General features: G+C 38.3%; 1 protein-coding gene across 1 annotated transcript in view; it reads left to right on the plus strand.

Moving 5' to 3' along the window:
• Positions 1-20,307, plus strand: part of Grid2 (glutamate ionotropic receptor delta type subunit 2) — a 1,513,832-nt gene that overhangs the window by 774,158 nt on the left and 719,367 nt on the right. Inside the window, exon 4 of the mRNA XM_055612670.1 lies at positions 19,999-20,204. Coding sequence (XP_055468645.1) covers positions 19,999-20,204 — 206 coding nt within the window. The remainder of the gene's footprint in view (positions 1-19,998; positions 20,205-20,307) is intronic.

Here is a 20,307-nt window from a genome sequence, read left to right on the forward strand (position 1 = left end):
AGCAACAAAGGAGAGCCCCCTGGGGTGGGCCAGGAAGAGGGACAGGAGCTGTTACATTTAGACCCAAGTGGTCAAAGTGGCCTGGCCTTTTGGCAGTCAGAATCCCAGAACTCAACGGGCAAACTTGAGCCAAAATCTGTGGACTCTCTGGAAACACACTTTTTGACTCCAAGACGGAAACTAGTATTTTAGTTGTTAAAATCACATTATTTAGGGGTCACAGATTGAGGATTAAGAGACTGTCATGAATAACAGAAACAAAAACAATATTGAAAACAATTGGCTCATCAGCAGAAAAAAAAGATGGGCTATTGAAGCATGAAAAGCTGTGAGATGATGTTTAAACACAACACTGTCTCTAGAATCAATACTCTTACTGCCTTCATCTGCTTTCGCCTATTAGAATGTGTTCCTTTCCAATGTTAAATGGTGTTCACAGCCTCTGATCAAGTGTTAGCTGAAATCATGAATGTTGACAATCCAGATCTTTAATGGGAGAAAACAGTCTAATAAATAAGCAGCAGAAGAGTGATTTCTGATGAAGATACGTTTTCAGCATTGAAAGGGAAATTTACCCTTTGATTGTAAAAGTCTGTAGGATACAAAATCACTTACTACACTTTATTTTTCAACCCTGTGAGAATTACAGATTGGGTTCTTATAAGAGAAGACACTGTCATTATGGATGAGCCGAATGCTGTCCTGAAAGTGTCCCCTTAGCACTCAGTCGCACTCAACACCCTCGAGACCCCCCTTTCTCCTCTACATGCCTTGTAGTGCATCCGGCACTACAACTGCACAAGGATGATTTGGTTTCCATTTAAACACAGGACAAACAAACAAACAAGTAAAAAATCCCTATACTCTGATGGTAAACTTGCCTTAGACTTACTTAATTAGAGTCCTGAAAACCAGCGCTGCTACGGTCATCAAGATTATTTCCAATAATAATTCTTATTTAGTAAAAGAAAACTTTTCTTTTAATGTTTACAATCAATCAATCTGGTTAGTGAAAGACTAGGCAGGGGTCCAAGATCAACAGCTCCCAGAGGCTTTGTACCTGGAGGAGAGCTAATGTGTTCACATCCGGTCATCCATCGGGGACATCATTCTAAGTGGATTAGACTTGACTTTTATCTTGATTATGAGGAATTTCTTCCATTAATGAATGGATTAAGTGTCATTACTGGATGGAATCAGGCAGAATGCTGAGAACCATGGTTGTTGGAGGTGAATTTGCTTACAATAATATATATATATATATATATATATATATATATTTCTAATATATACACATTATATACACATTTATGTGTATATGTGCATATATCTTTTATAAAGAGGGAGAAAGTGTGTACATTTCAAGCTTCTCTATCTAGTTGATTAATGATGTCCTCTTCTGAAGTAGTTAATTATGATTAAAGCAGTCTAACAAAAAAAACATATCATTGAGTCTATGTAAGTGAATCAAAGGTTTTGATAAGTATGGAAACTTTATGTTGAAGGAATTAATTTAAGACTTTATTCTCCAAAAGGCTTGAAAAGAAGGCTGTGTTGCTGAGCTTTTAACAATGTGCACTTTGTGAAATAGCCAGCTCTTCTTAGTACATTACAAAGCATGAGTTAAAATGTTCTTCAGAATACGTGTTTACCTTTAAATATTAAAAACCTTACAGTTAATAAAAAGAGGGAAGTTGTTTTTATGTCCTCTGAAAGAGGAAACGGTGAGTTCACTTTCCAGGGACTGAATGTTGGCGTAATGTAATGAAGACTTTAATTTTGGCAGCAGTGCTTAAGCAGGCTTCCTGGGTAGACTTTGATCTTGGTTATTAAGGTTAGGGATGCTTTTGGGAGGCAGCATATGTGAGAAATGGCCACTTTTATAGAGAAAAATGTGACCAAGTCTTAAAGCAACTGAAATATTAAAAATAGCTCATTTTTTACTTGCCAGGAACTAGAGCAAGTATTTTATACTGTATCATTTAATGCCAAGACTATAATAACAACAGCTAACGGTTAGAGAGTGTCTGCTATATGAAGCCACTTTGCTAAATTCTTCAAATGTATGCATTATCTCGTGAAATCCTCATACTTATCTGCTCAGGCAGCTGTTAATATCATGAGCATTATTTTAAAAAACAGCAATATTAAATATTAAGCAACTTCAACAGAAGAAGCCAGATGCGTCAGTGGTCTCCCTATTATTCCTGTTTCTGGCCATTATTTTAATTTACACTGTGGAAATAAAATTAATTTCTAAGAAGGTTAAAAAAACAAGTTCACTGATTATATAAAATCATTTTTGTTAAAGAGACATAATGAAACCTTCCAATTTCATAGATATAATAATAATTTAAAGGAAAACTATACCACGTTTTAATTAGAAAGATTTGATTTTTTTTTAGAGGCAGAGAAAAAGAACAGTAATTAGTATAAAAAATAACCTAGTCCGTCATTATCAAGACCTAACCACTGTCACATACCACAGAGAGTATCTTTAAGTCTCATGAAACAGCAAGCAGCATGAGTCTTGTGTTAATCTTTGGTTGATTTAATATAGAGTCCACCCAGGTCTGTGAACAAAATCAGTTCGATGTGTGTGTTGTGGGCTTGCCTACACTGAGGAACCTTTGTGACCTCCCACCTTGTGAGCACTCCTGCTGTCAAAGGTGCAGTGCCCAGAGCTTCTTAGACAATGGCTGTCATCAGATCCTACTTTTATACACCAGGGGTCACTAGCAACTTTCCCACACATTTGCAATTCTTCAGACTAATCTGAATGACAGAAATTGGGACCAAATCCACTTGATTTCCTCACTGCTTTTTTCGATAAGACTATAGTGAACTTTTTAATGAGTAGAACAAGTCCCAATAACAGTTAGATTTTCTTTGAAAAATTGGATGTCATTTTCCTTAAATTCCTAGATATACCTTTCCACTATATCAAAAGGATTAATCTAGGTACAAAGATTTATTTGTGATCACAAAGATTCCATTGCCCAAGGACAAAGTTTCTTATCTATAATGACCCTGACCAGTGGGTTGAAGGTGAATAGACTGACCTCCAAAACTGAAGATTAAAGAGAATGTTTTCAAGTGGACATCTTCAACTGCAGTGAAAATTGAGCAAAAATGTGTAGAGAGTGTTCCATAAAGTTGTCTTAAATGAGTAAGGGTAGCTTTGCTTTAGAGGGTTTCATTAAAACATACCATTGCTGGCTGCTGCTTGCCTCAGCACATGACATCTCAAGACCATTTCCAATATGAAGTCCAGTGTCTTCAAGAGAGTGCTGACCTGGAAGTGCTATTTCTAAGGCATTTGAGGTTCACCTAGATGGGACACAGATCTGTGGTATCAGCAATCTAGCATCCTTGTCAGTTTATAATATTTGAGAATCTCAACTTATATAAATAAAAAAAAATCTGCTCTTAATTAAAGGAAACTTTTTGAAGTTCCTTGACACAATTTTACAAGCTGGGTGATAGTGGCACATTCCTTTAATCCCAGCATTTGGGAGGCAGAGGCAGACAGATCTCTGAGTTTGAGGCCAGCCTGGTCTTCAGAGTGGAGTTTCAGGACAGCCAGAGCTACCTGTCTAAAAACAAGCAAGCAAACAAACAAACAGAAAACTTACCCTTATTATCTATTTCAGGGCCAGAAAGCTATTGCTGGACCTTATACTCCTTTTTTTTTTTTATTTTAATTTTTTTCTTTATTAATTACACTTTATTCACGTTGTATTCCCCCTGTGGTTCCCTCCCTCCTCCTGTCCCAATCCCTCCCTTCCTCCACCCCCTGCATGCATGCCCCTCCCCAAGTCCACTGAAAGGGGAGGTCTTCTTTTCCTTCCTTCTGATCCTAGTCAATTAGGTCTCATTAGGAGTGGCTACATTGTCTTCTTCTGTGGCCTGGTAATGCTGCTCCCCCCTCAGAGGGAGGTAATTAAAGAGCAGGCCAATCAGTTCATGTCAGAGACATCCCTGTTCCTATTACAATCGAACCCACTTGGATACTGAACTGCCATGGGCTACATCTGTATAGGGGTCTTAGGTTATCTCCATGCATAGTCCTTGGTTAGAGTATCAGTCTCTGGAAAGACCCCCATGCTCAGATTTTTTGGTTTTGTTGCTCTCCTTGTGGAGTTCCTGTCCTCTCCAGATCTTACTGTTTCCCACTTCTTTCATAAGATTCCCTGCACTTTGCCCAAAGGTTGCCCATAAGTCTCAGCATCTGCATTGATAGCCTGCAGGGCTTTAAGAAAAAAAAAAATTAGGAAATAATCATGTTCATTTATTTGTGTGTTTCCCTTGGCTTCTTTCAAGCAAGTTTGAAGAAATCAGAAACAGTATAACTCACAAGCCTACAGGTGTAGTAAGTTTTGTTCCCAGCTACAGGTGGGGTGTCTTCTTACACCTACGTGATGGGTGAGAATTTTGCCAGTATTCTACATGGGCAGGGATGTGTTTCCTGCTGTTTGCAATAGACTCATTTGTTAGTTTACAGGACTGATGGTAAAAGTGTGGTGGAGCCATCTGGTAGAAATACAGGTTATAGCAGTAAACTAAATATAAGCACTTACCCAGGTTACAGGGTCTTCACCAGAGCATCTTCTCACAAAGAAAAGTTCCAAATTTATTTTTAAAGACTAAGAATTTCCATGCCTTCCCCAACTCTATAAGCCAAAGTTGTCTTGATGGGTTCTTTCCATCCTTCTACAATCTTGAAGTACCATTCTAATAACAACAAGTTTTGGTATTTATCTTCAAGAAGAACTGCAGGATATTTCCGAAAAAAAAATTATAAAGTGATTGTATCTCCCACTCTGGTCTGCATGGGTCATTAGAAAAGGATCTTGCAAAGTCTGTGCTCATAAAATGCTTATGACTTCTATGAATCCAGCTAAAACTTTGGAAGGCCTTTGGACATTTAAAGATAAATCTTTGTTACTATGAGTTTCTTGCTTTATGTTGCTTTTTTTTGAAAGAAAGAAAAGAAAGAATGAAAGAAAGAAACAAAGAAAGGAAAGAAGAAAGAAAGGAAGAAAAAAGAAAGAAAGGGTATAGAGTTGGGTAGGTATGGAAAAAGGAAAGATCTAGAAGGAGTTGGGAGAGGGGAAAAGGGTGATTTTTTTTTCAGTTACAGAAAGCAAAGACATGTATAGCAATATTATTTAATGCAAATGTGTTTTTATTTTTTCTTATGAAATTAGTTAAAATAAATTTATACATAAGAGTAAAGAAATCTATGAAATACACACTTATTTTGAAACAAAATTCTAAGCATAGTTTACCTGTGATAAAACTGTGGTTTTTCAATAAAAAATATCATAAAATGTGAAAAAAGTGTGAATGCAAGACTGTTTAGCTCACTGTCATCTTAAATTTAATGAATGAGAAATTTATTTTTAAAATACATTTGAGCATCTCAGATCTTTCCTCACTTAATTCTTTTGTGTCTGTTAATGTGTTATTATAAAGAACTTACAAATAAAAATTCACACAGTAAAATTAACCAGACCTGCAGTCTATACATCTGAATTAACTTTTGTACAGTTAGAACAGCCATTATGAAGTTATGAGGCTTCACGTAGGATTTTGCACTTTCACTATCAAATATATTTTATGTAATTATATAACACCAAAAAAAAAAAAGAGCTGAACTTAAACAATGGAAATTTGCTTTATATCCTTTTCATGAGTCAAGTGTTCATTGCTTACTTTCAATATTTACCTTCACATTCTCTCCTTTCTATGTTATGCCGTTCCAACAGGCACATCTGTTTATCTGTATGAGCATATATGGATATATGTATTGTGTGCATATATATATAGTATATTGTTTGACAGTCTGCCTTAGCTATCTTCAGATCCTTTCATTTTATGTTACTGTGTGTGTGCGTAATCACCTGCATGTTATGTGAACTGCATGTCTGGTGTCCTCAAAGTTTGCATGCGTAGAATTGGAGTTTTGGATGGCTGTGAACCACCATTTAGGTACTGGAAACGGAACCTGGGTCCTCTGTAAAAGCAACAAGTGTTTTTTTTTTTTTTTATATAATGTATTTATTTATTTATTTTTATTTATTTCTTTTTAGTTACATTTTGTTAACTCTGTGTCCCAGCTGTATCCCGCTCCCTCATTCCCTCCCCAACCCCACACTCCCTCCCTGGTCTCCTCCCTGCCCCTTTCCAAGTCCCCTGGTAGGGGAGGACCTCCTCCCCTTTCATCTGACCCTGTTTTATCAGGTATCTTCAGGGCTGGCTGCAAAGTCCTCCTCTGTGGCCTAACAGACTGCTCCTCCCCTGAGGGGGGGGGGTGTGTGTGTGTCAAACAGCCTGCCCTTGAAATCCTGTTAGAAATAGTCCGTGTTCCCCTTACTTTGGAAAACTACTTGGTTACTGAGCTACCACAGGCCACATCTGAGCAGAAGTTCTAGGTTATATCCATAGATGGTCCTTGGTTGAGTGTCAGTCTCAGAAAAGACCCTGTGCCCAGATATATTTGGTCCTTGTAGAGCTCCTATCCTTTCCATATCATACTAACTTCCCTTCTTTCATATGATTCCCTGCACTCTGCCGAGGGTTTGGTTATGAGTCTTAGTGTCTGCTTTGAAACACTGCTAGGTAGAGTCTTTCAGATGCCTTTTGTGGTAGACTCCTGTCATAAGTTCAATGCACATCCCATTTGTCTTTCTAAATGAGGATTAATCACCTTCGCCTGTGTCCACTTTCTTGATTATCTTCTTTAGGTGTGTAGATTTCATTATGTTTATCATGTCTTGTAGGTCTATATAAGCGAGTATATACCAAGTTTGTCTTTCTCCTTCTGGGATACTTCACTCAGAATGATCTTTTCTAGATCCCACCACTTGCCTGCAAATTTCATGATTTCCTCCTTTTTGATTGCTGAGTAGTATTCCATTGTGTAAAAATACTACAATTTCTGTATCCATTCCTCCGTTGATGGACATCTGGGTTGTTTCCAAGTTCTGGCTATTACAAATAAAGCTGCTACGAACATGGTTGAACAAATGTCCTTGTTGTGTACTTGAGCAAATTTTGGGTATATACCTAGGAGTGGTATAGCTGGGTCTTGAGGTAGCACTACTCCTAGTTGTCTGAAAAAGCGCCAGATTGACTTCCAGAGTGGTTGAACCAGTTTACATTCCCACCAGCAATGGAGGAGGGTTCCTTTTTCTCCACAACCTCTCCAGCATGTGCTATCACTTGAGTTTTTCATCTTGGCCATTCTGATGGGTGTAAGGTGAAATCTCAGGGTCGTTTTGATTTGCATTTCCCTAATGGCTAATGAGGTTGAGCATTTCTTTAAGTGTTTCTCTGCCATTCGACGTTCCTCTTTCGAGAATTCTCTGTTTAGCTCTGTTCCCCATTTTTTAAGTGGATTACTTGGTTTGTTGCTTTTCTGCTTCTTTAGTTCTTTATATATACTTGATATTAGCCCTCTGTCAGATAAAGGGTTGGTGAAGATTCTTTCCCAATCTGTAGGCTGTCTATTTGTTTTGATGACAGTGTCTTTTGCTTTACAGAAGCTTTTCAGTTTCATGAGGTCCCATTTATTGATTGTTGCTCTTAGAGCCTGTGCTGTTGGTGTTCTGTTCAGGAAGTTGTCTCCTGTGCCAATGAGTTCTAGGCTGTTTCCCACTTTTTTTTCCAGCTGATTTAGAGTATCTGGTTTTATGTTGAGGTCCTTGATCCACTTGGACTTTAGTTTTGTGCAGGGTGATAAATATGGATCTATTTTCATTTTTCTACATGTAGACATCCAGTTGGTCCAGCACCATTTGTTGAAGATGCTGTCTTTTTTCCATTGAATGGATTTGGCTTCTTTGTCAAATATTGAGTATTCATAGGTGTGTGGGTTTATTTCTGGGTCTTCTATGTGGTTCCATTGATCCTCCTTTCTGTTTCTATGCCAATACCATGCAGTTTTTATTACTGTTGCCCTGTAGTACAGCTTGAGATCGGGAATGGAGATACCTCCAGATGATCTGTTGTTGTACAGGATCGTTTTGGAGATTCTGGGTTTTTTGTTTCTCCATATGAAGCTGAGAATCTTTTTTTCAAGGTCTGTAAAGAATTGAGCAACAAGTGTTCTTAACTGCTGAGCTATCTCTCCATTGCGCGTGCGTGCGCGCGCGCGCGCGCGCGCGCACACACACACACACACACACACACAGAGCTAGAATCCATACTTGATAATATGAATTCAAAGTTCATTTTTCTGCAAATTTTGGGATTTCATTTTTCTGAGAGCTGTAGTATTCCATTTTTATATGAGTATTACATTTTTATTATCCATTCATCTGTTGATGGAACAACTAGGTTGGTTCCATTTATCCTTCCCATAACTGCTTAACCATTTTGAAAATTGGAGACAAATCTCCATGAAGTTTCAACATAACAAAGTACTATGGAAATGACCAAATTACATCACATGACCATATTATCTAACACTTCAGGAAATCAAAAGTCTTTTCTTCTCATGCTCCTCTGCATGGTGAAAACATTCATTTAATAATTGAAGTTAAGGCTCAGCACACAATCCGGTGGCTGGGGTGTGTAGGCAGAGCCCTTAGTTTTGAAAGGTAGATTAGGTAGCAGTCTTCCCAACACATTCCTGAGTCACGACCTTTATTCCATGTAGAGTTGGTATAGATTTAATCAGTGCCCGTAAGACGGACACTTTCCTCCTAACTGATTGCAAATCTTCATAATTGCCCCAAGGATGCTTTCAAATGTCTGATAACTATAATAATCCTGACATTCTCTCCCTACAGCCTGAAAGCTGTTTATTAGTCACTGGTTACTTTCCAGCCTTCAGTTCTCTCGTTGACTCCAGTCTGCATCAAAAAGCATTTAATTAATCCAAGCAGTTTATTGAACCATTTCATTTGCATTAGTATATATTATGTCAAAGGGGTAAAAAAAGTGTATTCTCCTCTTCAGGATTTGTACATCAATGGTTGTGTTATAAAAACATTTCTCGTCTTTACTGTAAAGATGGTTTCCATGGTAAAAGATAGCAAGCTTATGCGCAAATGACAAGCTCTTGTCAAATGTAAACTCTCAGTGCTGGATCATAATTGTCATTCTGTCTTGTGTCAAAGCCCAGCACAGCATTTCCTTATCTTTACTTTTTAAGTATAAAATAAAATAATCTAAAAATGCCAAAAAGAACATTACTCCAATGATTTTTTTTAAGTTCCTTTAAAACAAAACTTTTAAAATTGCTTGATGGTTAAAAGCCTTGTTTTTTTCCCTCAGGAAGTAGACACAGAAAGCACACACTGCTATCCAAATATTGGAAAAATTCTGTTCTGGTTTGTGATTTATCTCATATATTCAGCACTAAGCAGTGTTCCAATTTGTAAAATGAGAAAGTGGGAGAAGAAAGTCACAAGGTCCTACATTTTAATTTTAAAGCTTAGCATGCTGTCATAATTTCAGAAATGCCATGCTTAGCCAGTGCCACGCTGAAGCCTCCTTGCTCAAATTGAGGTCTTCAATGCATTAAGTGATCAGAATGATTAAATATCTTAGCCTTCTCAAAGGAGGAAAAGATGAATAGAAGAAAATTAAAAATGAAACTTTACAGAAATCTTTTTTCTATTATTATTCAATACTTTAAAGGTGATGTTTGACTACAAATTGACTACAGATTGTTATTTTGTTCACAGAAAGCCACTATGTTTAGCTAAATTGTCAATTTACATAGAAAAAGAACAATACTGCTACTGGAGGGGGCTACAGCAGGGATACAGAGTTAGTAAATTGTAATAAGTAAATAAATTTTTAAAAAGAACAATACTGCAATATTTTTCAGTCAGTAATAGGCTTGGTGTTATCATCAGATGCCTTAGATCCCATTTCCTAGAAAGACAGGAGCTGTTTCGGTTTTCTCATCAATTTCTTCGAAGCACCTTTCAGAGTGATTAGCATACAATAAAGCACGACTATTAAGAAGTTGATCTGATTTGAAATAGATGGTTGGTGCAGGTTCCACCAAAATGGATCACATGTTCAATTTAAATACAATATTCTATTTTCTCATAGTTCTAGTTTCTTCTTAGGGTTTCTTTATGAACATAAATTAACACTAAATTCTGGATTTAATTAGACTAGTCTACTTTAATAAAGATAATTTTGGTGGGACAATTAAGATTAATTCTACATTAGGGATAATAATGTCATCATTTTACAAGATTTGATAGAATAAATCAATAGCCTCCAGTTACCTATTATGTCTTAGAGGGTAACAGGGGAAGATGGCCTAAACAGCAAACATAATTAGGGGGTCACAAAAATTAAAGTATTGTTCATAAGATATTGCTCTGAAGATGATTTTGCATGTATTGATTTGTTTGTTTGGTTGGCTGTTTGGTTGTTTTTTTTATGCCTTTCTGTATTGTTTGTGGTGGTCAGTTCTGGCTAACTTGCTCAGGTCAGCATTGAGATCGAGAGCCTGTTCCTCATCCTCCCGTGCTCTGGCTAGTAATTCAGTGGACAGTAATTAGAATCATGCTGACTAGGAGCTCAACAAGGAGATCAACAGAACCAAAATATCTGGGCCCAGGGATCTTTTCTGAGACTGAAACTCCAACCAAGGACCATTCATGGAGATGACCTAGAACACCTACACAGATGTAGCCCATGGCAGCTCAGTATCCAAGAAGGTTCCCTAGTAAGGGAACAGGGGCTGTCACTGACATGAACTCAGTTGCTGGCTCTTTGATTACCTCCCCCTGAGGGGAGCAGCTTTACCAGGTCACAAAGGAAGGTAATGCAGTCTTCTGATGAGACCTGGTAGGCTAGGGTCAGATGGAAGGGGAAGAGGACCTAACCTATGAGTGGACTTAGAAAGTGGCATGGGAGAAGAGAGAGGGAGGGTAGGATTGGGAGGGAATGAGGGACAGGACTACAGCTGGGATACAAAGTGAATAAATTGTAATAAATAAAAAATAGATTAAAAATTAAAAAAGATTTAAACACAATTTTACATTGATTTCTTTTTTTGATTTATTTTTTATTTTATTTTTATTATTAGTTACATTTCATTAAGTCTGTATCCCAGCTATGTCCCGCTCCCTCATTCCCTCCCAGTCTCACCCTCCCTCTCTCATCTCCTTCCTGCCCCTTTCCAAGTCCACTGCTTTGGGAGGACCTCCTCCCCTTCATCTGATCCTGTTTTATCAGGTATCTTCAGGACTGCCTGCAAAGTCCTCCTCTGTGGCATAGCAGGACTGCTCCTCTCTTGGGGGGTGGGGAGGTCAAAGAGCCTGCCATTGAGTTCCTTTCAGAAATAATCCCTGTTCCCCTTACTATGGGAAACCAATTGGTCACTGAGCTACCACGGACTACATCTGAGCAGAGGTTCTGGGTTATATCCATACATGGTCCTTGGTGGAGTGTCAGTCTCAGAAAAGACCCCTGTGCCCAGATATATTTGGTCCTTGTGGAGCTCCTATCCTTTCATGTCATACTAACTCCCCCTTCTTTCATATGATTCCCTGCACTCTGCCGAAGGTTTGGTTTTGAGTCTTCGTATCTGCTTTGATACACTGCGAGGTAGAGTCTTTCAGAGGCCCTCTGTGGTAGGCTCCTGTCCTGTTACTTGTTTTCTCCTATGTCCAATGCACATCCCATTTGTCTTTCTAAGTGAAGATTGATCATCTTACCCCGTGTCCTTTCTTGTTCATCTTCTTTAGATGAATAGATTTCATTATGTTTATCATATCTTATAGGTCTGTATGAGTGAGTGTCTTTCTCCTTCTGGGATCCTTCACTCAGAATGATCTTTTCTATATCCCACCGTTTGCCTGCAAATATCATGCTTTCTATTGCGGCACAAGAGGGTATCACAACTTTGGAGTCTCAAAACCAATTATGTCAAGTTCTGTGGGTCAGAAGCATGGCATCAAATCTTAACAGGGTAAATCCAAGGTATGGGCCAGAAATGCTCTATTCTGGTAATTCTCGTGGATTTCCACTTCCCTTCTTGTGCAGCTTCCAAAGATGGCTACCCTTCTTTACGTCTTCCTCAGATTAATCACCCATGTTGCCCTTTCCTAAAACTATCTATCCATCTTCCTCTCTTTTCCTTTGCTTCCTTCTTCTAAGTTTAGGTCTTCATGATGATACTGGACTTACTCGAGTATTGTAGTTTATCTTTCTATTTTTATTTCACTGGGTTCTACACCTCAGTAACTCCTTCAGGCTCGATATCACTTTGCAATGTAATTTAGCATATCTACAGATTACAAGGCTCAGGATGTGGGCACTTGGGAGAAGAGATCACTCTTCTGCTGACCGAAAATCCCTTTGTGGTGCTCAGGGGAAATTCCTTTTCTCATAATCTTATGTTTAATAACTCAGTTGATGAGCTGTCTAACACTTGTTATTAGTATTTATCTGGTAAGTAGAACTAATAGCATCTGGGAAACATTCTCTTATCAATAAATAGCCCCAGCTGACAGGGGCAATCAGTCTGGCAGCTCCTTAAGGTCAAAACCATGTGCTTTTATTTCTGTAACTTTTGGAACTTAGCTCAATGACTAACGAAATCAGAACGAAGATACTGTAGCTGAATTATTGAGATGGTTGATTATGTTCATGTTTAATTAACAAACCCAAAGGCCTACTCTTTCTTTTAATGAATCATTTATACACAGCCGCTAATAACATGACTGGGACTCATCTCCGCTCACACATACCGGTTGCTGCTCATGATCAGCTGTAACATCCTCAAATGAGGAAAACACTTACTGCCTGATTGCTCCATAACAGAAATCTACCTGGGTTGAATGCTGTTTCCAATGGCTAGCTATCAGTAAATCTGAGGCACTGTGGCCTCCTGAAGAACTGAGCAGGAGTTCCTTATCAGTCAAATATTCACTCATTCTCTCTCCTCCTTCCTGCTTATCCTCCTTACTCTCTTTCACATTAACACATAAACATACACCCACACCACACACACACATTTACTAATTTGATCTTTGAAGACTTTTATACAATACATATTTATTCGCTTATATCTTAGGAATAAATTTCCACACATTTTGTAAGTCTGTATCTGCAAGTCCATAGCTAAGGTGTAACAACTGAAATTCTGTAGCCAAGAATTCTATTATGACCAAAGCAAAAGTGTGGATACTGCTTATCTTTTGACCAAAAGTAAAACTTAAAAAAAAATAGGCATATCCATTTTAAAAATGTGATAAGTCACATAAAGCTCAATTTGCATCATCCACAAAGCCTCACCCAGGGGTATACTGCATTTCTTTCTCCATAAACAGCTTATCTCCCACTTAAGTCTGTCTTTTAATTAAAACTTTCAAGGCATTAAAATTTTACTAGAAATAAAATAAGAGCCTCTGTCTGTAACATCTGAATCCTGCCTGCAGGGAGATTTGCCTGACTACTTGGCCTCAGGCAGCAGCCACCCAGGAGGCCTGTGGGTTCCCCAAATGCTAGCTTCTTCCTATGAAGGCACCTTTCTGCACTCCCAAGCTATCCTCTTTTCTCCCATTTCTTCTCATGAGCACTGCCTCCTCACCTTTTGGGGACCAGGACAAGGTCCAGTTTTGCAAAGGGAACTCAACTGTGTTTTCTGGTTAATACCGGCCTGTCTCCATGCTGTGGTTGACTGTGTCAGTTCCTTCTGAACATATTTTGTGTCTTTTGTTTGTTTGTTAGCTGCCTTGTTCTAGAGACTGTCTTTCCTGTTACGTTCTTAAGAGACAATGACGGATCTACAATTTCACTGATTATTTTCTTAAACAAGCTTTTTTTTTTTTTCAAGTGAAAGAGTAAAGTTGCACCAATATTTTACTTTTAAAATCAGATTAGAGCATGAATTTTCTGGAAGGTCTCAGATCCTTTCCAATGTACTTTTTTGTTTTGTGTTTTATTTTTGTGAACCTTTAATTAATTCAAATAAAAAATGAAATAAAACCTTACAATTCAAAATAAAAATTATGTTCTGTGCTCTGAGATGGGCCCAGGGTTTTGATTTTTAATTCTTTCCAGTTATTGTGATTGACATAGAAGTTTTGAGAACATCTGCTTTGTGTATCAATAATTCTGATATCCTCTGTGTTCTAGCAAGACTGCTCCTCCCTGAGGGGGGTGGGAGGTAAAGGGAAGGTCAAAGAGCCAGCCACTGAGTTCATGTCAGAAACAGTCCCTGTTCCTCTTGCTAGGGAACCCACTTGGTTACTGAGCTGCCATAGGCTACGTCCGAGCAGAGGTCCTATATTATATCCATGCATAGTACTTGGTTGGAGAAACAGTCTCATAAAAGACCCCTGTGCCCAGATATATTTGGTCCTTGTGGAGCTCCTGTCCTCTCCAGGTCATACTAACTCCCCTTTCTTTCATATGATTCCCTGTAGTCTGCTCAAGTTTGATTATGAGTCTTAGCATCTGCTTTGATACACTGCTAGGTAGTCTTTCAGAGGCCATCTGTGGTAGGCTCCTGTCCTGTTACTTGTCTTCTCCTACTTCCAATGTGGACATTTGCCTAAAGTGAAGATTGATCATCTTATCCTGGACAGAGGAGGATATTGCAGCCAGTCCTAAAGAGACCTGATAAGCTAGGGTCAGATGGAAGGGGAGGAAGACCTCCCCTATCAGTAAACTTAGAGAGGGGCAGGGAGGAGATGAGGGAGAGAGGGTGGGGTTGGGAGGGAATGAAGGAGGGGGCTACAGCTGAGATACAAAGTAAATAAACTATAACTAATTAAAAATAATAATAATTTTAAAATGTGGTAAATAGAGCTAAACAAAGAATTCTTGATAGAGGAAAAGCTAATGACAGAGAAACACAGAAATGCTCAACATCCTTAGTCATCAGAAAAATGCAAATCAAAACAACTCTGAGATTTCATCTTACACTGATCAGAATGGCTAAGATCAAAAACTCAAGTGACAACACATGCTGGAGAGGATGTGGAGAGAGGGGAACCCACAAGAAAGAAAGAAAGAAAGAAAGAAAGAAAGAAAGAAAGAAAGAAAGAAAGAAAGAAAGAAAGAAAGAAAGAAAATTCTTATATCATTTATAGACCTGTGTCTGCCGTGACCCATTAGATTTAATGCTGTTCACTCAACCTGGCAGTGTTGAACTATGAAATACTTTTAGACTTGGCTTTTTTGCCTTCATTCCTGCCCTTTTGCTATGCTGTGCCCACTGAGACTTTTATTCTTTTAACCTGCTTCAATGCTGACCGCTCAGGCCTGTAATATAATTAGAAATATATACTGGAAGGTAGAATGTACATAGAAAGAGCTATCACAAAGATGAACATATTACTACCCTGAAGTTTTAAAAAGAAATCAATAAAAACACAGATTTTAAAAATTAATTTGTAACTTTGCAAATATAAAATTTTATTATGCATAAATACACTCTCTATGTTAGGAGCTATTTAGTTCTAGTTCTAAGGGCTTGTTACTGTTTTCAAATTACTTATTCCGCTTGAGAGGCAAATTTAGCATGCGTGCAATCACACATGTTTAGAAGGCTTGATAAAAAGTCCATTGGTGTTAAGTCCTTTGTTTATGATTCTTAACTAATTATTCTAGCTTTAAATTTTTCATGCCATGAGCATAAAATGAAAGATATGATTTGTGAACTAGCAAAAATAAATTCTGTATACTGAGATTTCATTGGCTTGGTGGACTTTCCAGCCCTATTAACTAGTTTAGACCCCATTTGTAAGCATCCAGTATGGTAGGAGATTAGAAATTGTAACATTTCAGGCATTTGTTCATATGTAACTTTTATGTTTAATTATTGATAATTATTTTGATATTTTATTTTATTTCCATTATTTAAACATGAAATGAGCCCAGAACTTTTTTCCTTTACTATTATTATTATTTATTACAATTTATTCACTTTGTATCCCTGCTGTGACCCCCTCCCTCCTCTCCTCCCAATCTCACCCTCCCTCCCTCTTCTCCCCCTGTGCTCCTCCACAATCCACTGATAAAGGAGGTCCTGCTCCCCGTCTATTTGACCCTAGTCTATGAGGTCTCATCAGAACTGGCTGCATTGTCTTCCTCTGTGGCCTGGCAAGGCTGCACACACAGGGGAAGGTAATCAGAGAGCCTGCCACTGAGTTCATGCCCAAGAAAGTCCCTGCTCCCTTTACTAGGGACTCCAGTTGGAGCCTGAGCCTATGGGCTACATCTGAACTGGGGTTTTAGGTTCTCTCCGTGCATTGTCCTTGGTTGGGGTATCATTCTCTTCAGGGCGGCCAGGGCTCAGTTTTTATGGCTCTGTTGGTCTCCTTTTGGAGCTCCTGTTTCCTCCAGGTCTTCCTGTTTGACTATAAGTCTCAGCCTCTGCTTCAATACCTCATCAGTAGAGTCTTTCAGAGACTGTTTGTGGTAGGCTCCTGTCCTGTTCCTTATCCTGCAATGTCTATCGTGTTTGTCTTTCTGTTCCTTTTTTTTTATTTTTTACATTTTTATTTATTATGTATACACTGTTCTGCCTGCAGGCAGATCTCATTATAGATGGTTGTGAACCTCCAAGTGATTGCTGGGAATTGAACTCAAGACCTCTGGAAGAGCAACCACTGCTCTTAACCTCTGAGCCATCCCTCCAGGCCCCCGTGTTTGTCTTTCTGAATGAGGATTGAGCATCTTCCCTAGGGTATTCCTTGCTGTTTAGCTTCTTTAAGAGTATGGATTTTAGTATGTTTATCCTATATTATATGAGCCCACAACTTTTATTTTGATAACTTTTTAGAAATTTTCATATTGGAATTTGATGTATAAATATTTTGAAGGCCACCACACTTTCAAAACTTTGCAGAATAGTTTCAAAAATGTTGAAACACATTTTTCTTTCTTTATTGTAAAAGTATCTTTTATTTGTCAAATGTAACTGTATTTTTGGAGGCTAACTTCTGAATTAACTCACCATTTCTAGCTCTTTCTGAACTCTGGCTAAGTGGTTCAGCTCAGCTGTACTGGCTCAAAACTCCTCTCAAGCTGACTAATTCAAACTGGCTTCTGACTGAATTCCTCTGCCTGGCCTGAAACTAATTCTGGCTTTTTTTTTTTTTTTTTTTTTTTTAATGCAGAACAGGAAGGCTTAGGCTTCCTAACTTGTGTTTATTTACTCACTTTTTTCATAAGCCATCCAAAGCATTCTCCCAACAGTGATGATGCTATTGTGTTTTACACATCATGAGCTTTTAAAACTATTAATTTATTTTTTTACTCACTTTACGTATTGGTTGCTAGCCCCCACTAGCAGTCCCAGCCTCCTTCTCTCTCTTCTCCCCCCCTGGTCTATTCCTCAGAAAAGAGGAGCTTCCTTTCCCATCCACTCCAGCTCCAGGCCACAGGGTAAGAGGATAAGCTCAGGCCTGTCAATATGTTTAAATCTTCTGATCATTCTCATTTTCTGGCTTGTTTTGTCTTCACCTGTGTCTAGCTTGTTCTCTCTGCACCTGTCTCTGTAAAACTGTCCTAATAAAAATAATCTAGGTGAAAAACGAACAAAACAAAACAAACAACAAAAACCTCTCCTCTCTTTCCCTGTGCTGCTTTAAAACAGCCTGTCTTTTCTATCCTGTTGTCTTGAGAGTTAGAAGCATCCTGTATATGACTCACTCTGTCAGACCCTTCTCTGATTCATCATTTTTTTCTGCCCCTCAATTAGATGTCATTTTCAAATATGGCTGCTTCTTTCTTTAAACTAACTTTACTGTCATTGTTTGGGATTAAAGGTGTGTACTAATGGCATGTCTAAATCCCAGCCAGATCATACTATAGTCCAGAGTGTGTCTGCATTACAGCTGGATCACATAGACCGAGAAGGTCTTTGACTGTTATCCTTTGCCAGAGCAGCCATGTTGCTGGATTAAAATTTCTCCACTTTATACATATGATGCCACCTCTTAAGATAATAATAATAATAATAATAATTATCTCCTACTAGGTTTATCTCCTCCTACTGTTATTATCTCCTACTAGGTATTCAAATTTAAATACTTGATAATGTAGTTTGTTTTATGTATGTAAACATTGAGTAACTTGAGACCCTTGGAAAGAAACATGTCCCATTATTCTATTTATATTATGAATATCACTTTAGTGACGGTGTTAATCTTTTTGAGAAATGTTTTCAAATTTATCTGTCATCAATGGCATTATTTCACTCCTTAAATGTCACATTTTTAGTTATTTCTCTTCTACTAATTGATCTAACATAATTTCTTTACCTTAATGATAGTAATGCATTTTGTGGTTATAGATTATAATAAATGAAATGAATGACTTTTTGATATAAGAAATTGGAGTGAAAACAGGGAGATATATTTTGTTTATATTTTGTTTTTAAAGTCCAAAGGAAAAGTTATTAGAATTTAAAAGAAAAATTCTGGGATGGAAAGGCTATAAATTTCAATGTCTGCACAGAGGAGAACTATGAAAAGGAGAAGCTGAGAAAGCCTTTGTGTTATGCATGGAGGTTCTTCAAATAGCTACATGGCAAAAGGGAAGGAGGCAGCAAAAAAATAGACTAGGATCAGAAGGAAGAAAAAGAAGTCCTCCCCTATCAGTGGACTTGGGGAGGGGCATGCAGGCAGAGGGTGGAGGAAGGGAGGGATTGGGATGGGAGGAGGGAGGGAACCATTGGGGGGGGGGATACAAAGTGAGTAAAGTGTAATTAATAAAGAAAAAAATGGCAGAGGAAGATAACTCCCCCTTTCAGTGGACTAGGGGAAGGGGACAGGGGGGAAGAGAGAAAAAGGGTGAGAAATGGGTGGAGTTGAAAGAGGGGGCTCCAATTGGGATATGTAATGAATAGTTGTAAAATAAAATAAAGTTTACATTTAAAAAAAAAGAAAAAAGAAAAACAAAGTAGCAGAGAAAGTAAACTTCAGCCCTGTCTAGCATCCAAAAAAAAAAGAAACAGAAGGGGAGAAAAATGAAGTTATACCTTCTAAAGCTGCAGATTTTGGAAAGATGGAACTGAGTGCTGGCAGCCCTGTAGCGACTGTGCTACACACAGGGTCTGGGCAGGAAACTGTTATCTCATTAAAGTGATAGTTATTCCAGGCATCTCTTTCCTACGACATTAGGTGAAGCTGCCTTCCTTAGGGTGGTCTATAAGCTGAGAGACGCTATTGTATAGCTTGGATGTTAGGTCTCTACCTAGGCTAGAAGTAGAGACATTTCATCCAGATGTAACAGTCTTCCCATAATGGGCCTCCAATCCTACTATGTGAAGAGGTAAAAGTAAAATCATTTATAAGATAGGCTGAAACTAGATGATTGATCTACCTCATTTCCACCATGAAAACCCAGAGATCCAATACCAAAGCTTTTAACAGAAGGAATTAGTCTAGATTATTTTGGTTTCTTCTTCAGTGCTGAACAAAGTAGCCCTGGTTTTTGGAAATGAGCTTGTTTTCCACTCCTTTCTACCATTTGTACCAACTTCTCCCACTATTAAATTACTTTAGAATGATAAGTGGATAGAAATAACTTTCTAGCCAGGCATGGTGGTGACAGCCTTTAATCCCAGCATTCTGGGTGGCAGAGACAGGCAGATCTCTGTGAGTTCAAGGGCAACCTGGTCTACAAAGCAAGTCCAGAACACAAGAGGCTATACAAAGAAACCTTGTCTCTAAAAACAACCCCCACACACAAGGAAAGAAAGAAAGAAAGAAAGAAAGAAAGAAAGAAAGAAAGAAAGAAAGAAAGAAAGAAAGAAAGGAGGGAAGGAGGGAAGGAGAGAAGGAAGGAAAGGAGGGAGGGAGGGAGGAAGGAAGGAAGGAAGGAAGGAAGGAAGGAAGGAAGGAAGGAAGGAAGCAATCCCATAGGGATAATTTTACATGGAAGGACATTAGTTAAGCCAAATCATAAATAAATACGGGAATTTATACCTTCTTAAACAATAAACTGCTCAGAAGTGAAAAGATTTTTTTTTCTCTCTCTCCTGTGTCGTAATGTTCCTAGATATCCGTGGGATTCAGGAGTTTCTGGACAAAGTCTCCCAGCAGGGAATGGATGTTGCTCTTCAAAAAGTAGAAAACAACATCAATAAAATGATCACAACCCTGTTTGACACCATGAGGATAGAGGAGCTGAACCGCTACCGGGATACCCTTAGGAGAGCCATCCTCATAATGAACCCTGCTACAGCCAAATCCTTTATAAGTGAGGTAAGTATTGTCCTGAGTAGGGCATGGTACAAAAAGCAAATACTTTGGAATGGACTCCACAGAGGATATTAAAACTAAAAGAAGAGAGGATCAACTGTACAAC

This window comes from Psammomys obesus, unplaced genomic scaffold (genome assembly GCF_907164565.1).
Source record: "Psammomys obesus unplaced genomic scaffold, mPsaObe1.curated_primary_1811, whole genome shotgun sequence".
NCBI classification, from domain to species: domain Eukaryota; kingdom Metazoa; phylum Chordata; class Mammalia; order Rodentia; family Muridae; genus Psammomys; species Psammomys obesus.